Source organism: Sinocyclocheilus anshuiensis, unplaced genomic scaffold (genome assembly GCF_001515605.1).
Source record: "Sinocyclocheilus anshuiensis isolate Anshui unplaced genomic scaffold, SAMN03320099.WGS_v1.1 scaffold469, whole genome shotgun sequence".
NCBI lineage: Eukaryota > Metazoa > Chordata > Actinopteri > Cypriniformes > Cyprinidae > Sinocyclocheilus > Sinocyclocheilus anshuiensis.
In genome coordinates this window covers 1,412,438-1,420,840 of record NW_015537995.1, presented here as the reverse complement: position 1 = coordinate 1,420,840, position 8,403 = coordinate 1,412,438, and the positions used below count along the sequence as shown (strand labels likewise).

The 8,403-nt window shown below is 33.2% G+C and overlaps 1 protein-coding gene across 3 annotated transcripts in view; it reads left to right on the top strand.

Annotated features, from left to right (window-relative positions):
* The window catches only part of LOC107675790 (TBC domain-containing protein kinase-like protein), a 57,823-nt gene that overhangs the window by 7,955 nt on the left and 41,465 nt on the right, over positions 1 to 8,403 (top strand). For all 3 annotated transcript variants that reach the window (XM_016470254.1, XM_016470262.1, XM_016470269.1), the window contains exons 7-20: positions 888 to 948; positions 1,055 to 1,116; positions 1,502 to 1,563; positions 2,602 to 2,750; positions 2,851 to 2,989; positions 3,136 to 3,235; positions 4,373 to 4,422; positions 4,535 to 4,664; positions 5,029 to 5,127; positions 5,451 to 5,513; positions 5,765 to 5,891; positions 6,469 to 6,519; positions 6,633 to 6,716; positions 7,129 to 7,214. In XM_016470254.1, the coding sequence (XP_016325740.1) occupies positions 888 to 948; positions 1,055 to 1,116; positions 1,502 to 1,563; positions 2,602 to 2,750; positions 2,851 to 2,989; positions 3,136 to 3,235; positions 4,373 to 4,422; positions 4,535 to 4,664; positions 5,029 to 5,127; positions 5,451 to 5,513; positions 5,765 to 5,891; positions 6,469 to 6,519; positions 6,633 to 6,716; positions 7,129 to 7,214 (1,263 nt within the window). The remainder of the gene's footprint in view (positions 1 to 887; positions 949 to 1,054; positions 1,117 to 1,501; positions 1,564 to 2,601; positions 2,751 to 2,850; positions 2,990 to 3,135; positions 3,236 to 4,372; positions 4,423 to 4,534; positions 4,665 to 5,028; positions 5,128 to 5,450; positions 5,514 to 5,764; positions 5,892 to 6,468; positions 6,520 to 6,632; positions 6,717 to 7,128; positions 7,215 to 8,403) is intronic.

Below are 8,403 nucleotides of genomic sequence, written 5' to 3'. Positions count from 1 at the left end.
TGAATTACAAAAATAAAAAAAAAATAAAAAAAAAAATATATATATATATATATATATATATGAAATAGTATACTCCGTCTTATTATAAACATACAATAAACTACATAACATCAAATATTGCTAATTTGTATTTATTAATTTTTAATTAAATTTCCAGGCCAGTGTTATTTTATTATTATGTATTTATTGTCATAGTTTTTATTAACATTTTGAATTAGATACATTTTTATACTTTTAGTTTTTGTTTTAATTTTAGTTGAATTTGTAATTAATTTGATGTATTTTTCTATTTTTTTTTGTCTTTTTTAATGATTACTGTTTAGATTTTATTTTTCAGTTTTAGTTTCCGTTTTTATTTATTTTATTTGAGATATTTTAGGTGGTTATTTTAAATTTAAACTAAACAAAACTGGAATTTAATTAAAAAAATGAAATTATAAATAACACTAATAACATTAAAAATATATTTAGGTTTTTAATCTAATATTTTTATTAGATTTTATATTTTAAGCTAATATTTTTATAGTTGAAATAAATAGTTCAACTTAATTTCAATTAACAAAAATGTTTTAATAGTTTTATTTTTAGTAAGTGGTAATAACCGTCCCGGCCAGAAGAAACTAGATCAAAATTTGTGAACAAACTTTAATGTTGGCTTGACAAAGCCTACTCTCTTTTTAAAAAGAGGAATACAAGGTCAAATCAAGCACAGTGCATTATGGGATACAGCATTGTATTTAGTATGCTCTGTTGTATACTGCACTTTTGGCAAATGAAGTAGGGCTTAGAAAATTTGCATACTGCAAAAATATTCAGACTTTTTAAATGTTACCATAATGATTTTAACATTAACTATTTGATGTCATGTGACTTGTGTTGTCCAATAGGGAAGGCAGATACTACAGAACATTGATATTAGCGAGAGAATGAAGTTCATCATCACCTTAGGCAAGTTCATGCTTATGTGACACTGTTTATGTATTCACACCACATTATTATGTCTATTTTCTGTTGTAATGCATTTGACCATTGGAATACCTTATCGTCTCTACAGGATGCATGGACGACATAATCACTGTTCTTGCCGAGGAACACGGGTGCTTAGATACAGTTAAGGTAAGTTTGCTCATCATAATGGATAGCCTTTCATCTTTGTACTTTACATTCCTTGCAAAGATATTTGATTGTTTTCTTTTTTTGTAAACCTTTTACTGTCAGACAGAAAAATACACAATCAGTGTCATGGTAGGAAATGCTTTATCTCAGTGGTTTCATCTCAAAAGAATTTTACTTTAAAAGGTTTACTTTGAAACCTCTCAGATAAACTCTTCTTAGCTTGACAATGAAGGCTCACTGGTCATATGGCTAATGTTTTCCAAATGTCCTCATAAAACCTCGCCCTCAGTGGGGTTTATGGTACGAATGACAGATAGTGCTGATTTATCAGAGTTTGGCTGGGTTTGATGCTTTACTAATATTCTTGTCTCCGTCTTTTTCCCAGGAGCTGCCTGAAAATGTGCAGGCTTTATTGAGGAAATGCCTGACGTTTCTCCCTTCAAAAAGGTTACTTACAATATTTAGCCCTATATCATTTCTTTATGGGAAAAAAAACTCTCTCTCTCATCTTCCAAAACTTTTCATGCAGTCAGAATGGACAGTTTGGCATTATGTCATTATGCCATGAAATCTCTTGAGTAGGGACTTACACTTATTTTTTACCAATAATTGTATTATTTCAATTCTTTGTGGGAATGTGTCATATAGTTATAAAATTGATATTTTTCATTCATATTGCATCTCAATATTTGTATTTTTTTTAAACAGCCATTTTTACCACTTCAGAATATACATATGTAGCAGAGATACTATTATAGTTTTTTATTAATATTTTGAATCGGTTTTTATTACTTTTATATTTTCAGTTCAGTTTCATTTCATTTTAGTATATGTTATTCATTTTTATTTAAATTTTATTTATTTTAGGACAATTTATTTTTTATTAAAACATTTTTTATTACTTTTTAACTTTAATTTAGATTTTGAGTTTTAGTTTTAGTTCAATTTTTAGTTTTTATTTATTATATTTCCAGAATAAGTCTTTAGAACCAATATTAAATGAAACTAATCAAGTTAAACTAAATTAAAATGAGAATTTCATTTTATTTTATTTCAGTTATCATTTATTTTATTTCTATATTAGTAAGTTTGCTTTTGTCTAATTGAATTATCACATTATTGGAATTGATGTACTCATTAATATTAATACTACTAATAAGTAATACATACAGTATGGACTAAACATTTTATTTTATTTAACATTTCTTTTGTTTTTATGTTTTACTTTTAGTTTTAGTTAACTGTAATAATTAATTTATTCATGAAGCGTTGAAAATTTCCATACAGGGAATTTTCCCTACTAAAATTTTTCCATATTTGTTTGTAATTGAACACATTGAAAATCACATTATTGGAATTGATGTACTACTTAATATTAATACTAATAATTATTATTAATGCATACAGTATGTGAGTAAACAGAGAGGACCAAACTTATGCTTCATTAATAATAATTGTTAGTGTCTGATTGTTCTTGTCTTTCAGACCCACTCCGGCCGAGCTTCTGGGAGACTCTGTGTTTGAGAGCATTTCCTGTCAGTACACACCCTACCAGAGCCCTGTGCGTCTGTTTGCCGCGGCCCCGCACTGTGCTCATTTACAGCTTCCTGAGGACATCAGTGAACTCTGGAAAGGTTCGGGTGCCCAGATCTCACACTATGGAAAAAGTTTTAATGACTATAAAAAAGCAAATTCTAAAAATAGTGTTAATGACTATACTGCTGTGTTGTGCAGATGATGGAGAGAACTACCTGGCAGAGAGAGCCATAGATGAGGTGCATCATCTGTGGTGTTTGGCAGGAGGAGACCTGGAGAAAGAGCTGACCAATCAAGAGATCATCCAGTCCAAACCTCCCATCTGCACCCTCCCCAAGTACTCACACACCTCTGATCCCCACAGATCGCCAGCTTTAGAATCCGCATAACGACTGTTTCAATGTGCAGAATAAATCATCTGTTTTAAATAGCTGTTTGCATTCATGTAGCTTATTACCATGCTCAAATGTGTTTGCTCTCCAGGTTCATTTTGGAGGACGGCGAGTCTTTTGGTCAAGGCCGCGACAGAAGTTTTCTCCTTGATGACACAACTGTGACTCTTTCTCTTAATCAGCTAAAAAATGTAAGGGTATATATCAGCTAAAAAATGTAAGGGTGTATATATATATATATATATGTATATATGTGACCCTGGATCACAAAACCAGTGTAAAGTTTTCGAAATTGAGATTTATACGTCATATGAAAGCTGAATAAATAAGCTTTCCATTGATGTACGGTGATGTATTGACTTATGACTGGTTTTGTGGTCCAGGGTCACATATATGTATATGTGTGTGTGTGTGTATGTGTGTATACACATTTATATCTTATATAGAATCTTTCAGAATTTTAGGAAAAGTTTATTTGATCAGTTATATTTGTACATTTGTGATTATCTTCAATATTCAGATGTATAATTAAGATTTAGGTTTATATTGAATAATGTAGACAATATTTAAATTTTTATTGTACATTTACAATTATCTTCAACATTTAGATGTTTAATTATGATTTGGGTTTATATTGAATATTGTAGACAATATTTTATTTTTTATTGTACATTTACAATTATCTTCAATATTTAGATGTATAATTAAGATTTGGGTTCATTTTGAATATTGTAGACAATATTTATTTTTTTTTATTGTTCATTTATGATTATCTTAAATATTTAGATGTATAATTTAAGATTTAAGATTTGGTTTATATTGAATATCATAGACAATATTTTAATTTTTTATTGTTCATTTATGATTATCTTGAATATTTAGATGTATAATTAAGATTTGGGTTTATATTGAATTATTTAAAAAATGCATAAAATGTGACATTTTAAAAATGTAATCTTGCATTATCTACATATTTATCACAAAAGGTTATTCATATATAATAGTTTTATATTACATATATGTATTTATATAGGATTTATGTTTATATTTATGAATTTAAAACGTAAAATATATTTATATATTATATTATTTTTTTATATATTATAATATATTTATATATTAATTATTATATAGGGTTATAATTATATATTAATTTATAAAGATATATTAAAGACATATTATATGTCTGTTTACAAATTTAGTTGTTGAAGTTGTGAAAAGTTTTAAAGCTAAATCTAGACAATATTTGGCAGTTTTTTTTTTGTTTTTTGTTTTAAATCAAATCCAAATAAATAACGTGAGTTGACATGGCTAATCTCTCATTCCAGAGGCTGAAGGATGTTGCAGGAGAGACGTACTATCCGTTACTAGAAGATGAGTAAGAAGTCATCTCTTATTCATTAAGTCTCATTTTGTGTTCAGTATTCTGGTGTGTCTGGCAGCAGTCAGTGTCTGTCTGATGCTATAGAAATGTCCTGTGTGTCCCGCAGGCAATCCACCCTGCCTCAGTCTAACAGCAGTAATGAACTGTCTGCCACGGTCACACTGCCCCTCATTATCCGAGAGAGAGACACCGAGTACCAGCACACCCGCATTGTCCTCTTCGACAGACTGCTCAAGGTCCTTCACACACACACAATTTCTGAAAATGACCACATAAAAATAGCTGATGAAATCACCTCACGATGGATGTCCACCCACGGAAAAAATGGCTCATAAAGAGTCAAAATTATGTGCTGAGTTTTGCCTAAAAATGCCAAAAGTTGTTTTTGAGGTTTTAGGATTTAACTTCTTGACATTTTCAAAAAAAAAAACAAATCATTAATATTGATTTATCAGTCCTTTTGAAACACTTTTTTGTTGACGTTGAGCAATAATTCATAGTTATATCAGTTTAACAGACTTCATCGGCTCATAAAACGAGTTTTAACAAACTGCTATTACTGTAAATAATTCCATAAATGTGTTTCGCATGAATTTTTAGGCGTACCCCTACAAAAAGTACCAGATCTGGAAGGAGGCGAGGGTTGATATTCCTCCTCTTCTGAGGGGTCTGGCCTGGGCAGCTTTATTAGGGGTTGAGGTACACACAAATACTGCATATACGCCAGGGAATATATTGTAATTGTTCAGCAATAGATGTTTTATGACCTTTTTTTATAGGAAACCGTGGGCTGATTTTCTGGAGTCGAATCAAAATGTTGATGCGTTTGGCAACTAAAAAGCATGCCTGGCGTTTTCTGGTCATTAATGGACTATTGATGCATGACGTGTGCAATCAATCAAATTTTGACATAAATTCAATGCACTTTTCACTTTATAGCAATACAGTTATTCTGTTTTCATATTAAACATGCCTTTTAGTGCAACACTCCCACATTCAAATCAGTCAATGTACTCCCGCAGGGGGATATCCAATCAAAATATGACGGCATCGATAAGGACACGCCCATCCCCACTGATAGACAGGTGAGACTCTCTTCCATGTGTTTAATAGACTTCGCACTGATTGAGGTTATTGAAAAGCTGAATAATTCATCAGCCTGTTTGTGAAGTGCCTGTCTTCACCTTTAAGCCTTGTTAAGATTTGACTATCCACTGCTGAATATTTCAAACAATCCCTGATGACGGAGACACGTCGCCCACCTAGCCACTCGTCTGAGTTCATTTAAGGCTGTGGATTTTATGCTTTAGAAGTTCCGTTATAATTTGTCACGCAGATTGAAGTGGACATCCCTCGCTGTCACCAGTACGACGAGCTGCTGTCGTCACCTCAGGGTCACATCAAGTTCCGGCGGGTGCTCAAGGCTTGGGTGGTGTCTCATCCTGATCTGGTGTACTGGCAAGGTGAAGGAGCCATGCTTGGGTGGGGTCATGTACACGGTTCCGCTTTCTGCCATTAGATGGCACCAAAGACTCGCAGTGTTTTTGTTGTACATTCACTGTTTGAGAAATATAGCAGATGAAATCTTGTGCACTCTTGAGAAACCTGACAAGAACACATCTGGGTCATATTTCACCCTAAAATATTAAGAGATTATATTTTCTGTAAAGAAAATCAAGCTTAGTTTTAGGAATGTCTAGGTGTTTTTCATTATGCCATTTATTAGCAGTACAATCAAACACATTTTCCACCAAAATTATAATTCTAATGATATGTAATTGCTCTCAGTGGTGATTCTTATTATATCTTCATTACTGTATTATCATGATGTATAAATACAATTGAAATTATGTTTCTTTCTATCTCTCTTTTTATTTAAATTTTCTTTATTTTTTATTAATGTGTTGGAAATCCTGTCACAATGCAAAAAATCTTAATCCTCTGGAAAAAAAAAAAGTTTTTTTTTTAGGGTGAAATATGACATGGGCATTTTCTTGACAGGATTTATGAGATTGTGTTGATTTGATGTTTTTGCTGTAGGCTTGGATTCGCTTTGCGCACCTTTCCTCTATCTAAATTTCAACAACGAAGGTAATATTTCTGGCCAATTTGTTCTGTCTTTATTTATTTATTTTTTGACATTCTTCCTGATATTAGTGCCTCTAGCTGAACTAACTCAGTCTTGTTATTATTTTTCCTCTCAGCTCTTGCATATGCATGCATGTCGGCCTTCATACCCAAATATCTGTACAATTTCTTCCTGAAGGACAACTCGCATGTGATACAAGGTAAGGTGACCTTTTCTTTCTCCATAAAGAATAGAACTACAGTATTAGATTGGGAATGTACAAAAAAAGTAACCACATTTAATCAATTTACAGCATGCCCGATTTGTGTGGCAGTTTGCACGTGCTTGCTTGCATTGCAGCTGTTTCTTAAAAATCTTTTAAGTGTTTATGGCTGTTACACTGCAGTGATTGCAGCCATAAACACTTAGAGGATTTCTGTAGCCTGACATTTGGGCATGTTTGTTGTTGCGCTCGCAAGCTCAGCTGTCAGCACTTCAGGAGCAGAATTGGTTTGTTTTGCTCTCAGACTGAGCTTTGAGCAAAGTGTTTGTCCTGTCATGGGTATAACGTGTTAAAAGTGTTTTTGGCGCGAGTACAAACACCTGAATGCTCTTATTCTTCACTTCTCCAGAATATCTGACCGTCTTCTCGCAGATGATTGCGTTCCATGACCCCGAGCTCAGCAACCACCTGAACGAGATTGGATTCATACCTGATGTAAGTAGAGATGCACCGATTGACCGGTGTAGTGCCGAAATTTGCACCCTGCCAAATTATGCACCCCCTAGTATTGGTAGGTTTAGGAGTAGGTGTGGGGGAGGCGTTAGGATTAGGGGTGGGGTTGGGATTAGGCAATCGAGTAGCGACTTCAACGAGGGGGTGCATAATCTGGCAGTGGTGCAGAATTCGGCACAACACCGGCCAGTGATCGGAATCGGCCGATTTTTCGCATGACCGGCCCGGATCGGTGACCGTCCGGTCAGTCTAGCATCTTGCCGATTCCGAGACGATCCTTTTATTGCCAATGACGTCACAGCCACGCGCACACTCACAGTCGCGTGTAAACACGTCGTTTCACGTGAGAATGATTCTAATTTTAATTGCATTCAGTGTAATGGCGACTGATAATGTATTTATGTCGTGCTAGATGAGGCTTGCACAGCCTGAGGAGTGTGTGAGAGAGACAGCACACACAAAGTAACACAGAAATTTATAGATGCATAACTTACTGCGGTAGAATATTTACAAAATATGATTTAGGTAAGCAACGTAATATAACAACGTTATATAAATTATAACATAATATAATTTAAGTATACGGCCATGATGTTTCCCCGAATATCAATATCAACACAATTGCAATGTGACATTGATTTTATACAATAGTATTTCAATAAACAAGAAGTTAAAATTAAGTGACTTAAATTTTAGACAAAATATTGACTGTTTTTGCTCAATTTTGCTGACGAAAATAGTTCCGATCAAAGACAAAGCAGAACTGTTTCGTGTCTCCGAGCAACACACAGCTGTGTTTCGTTACTGAATGAATCCAAGTTTTTGAACGAATCGAGTGAGTCAATGATTCAGTGGCCCATTCATAAGGACAGTCACTAGCCTCGTTTCTGAATGAATGAGCCGTTTGAATGAATCGGTTGAATGAATGAATAAATAAATGAGAAATTTGCCGCCACCTACTGGTGGTTTAGTCATATTTAAAAGTATCATTGCATTTTTTCAACATTTATTTGTATTTTTAAAAAAAATATGTAAAACATTAATCTTATAAAATTATTTATGCATTTGAAATTTTGCAGTGTAAATGCATTTATGGCACCTCAGCTTCATCAACCTGTCTGTGTAAATGTATCTAATGCCACTTCAGATGCAGCTTCTGTTTCCTCAGCAG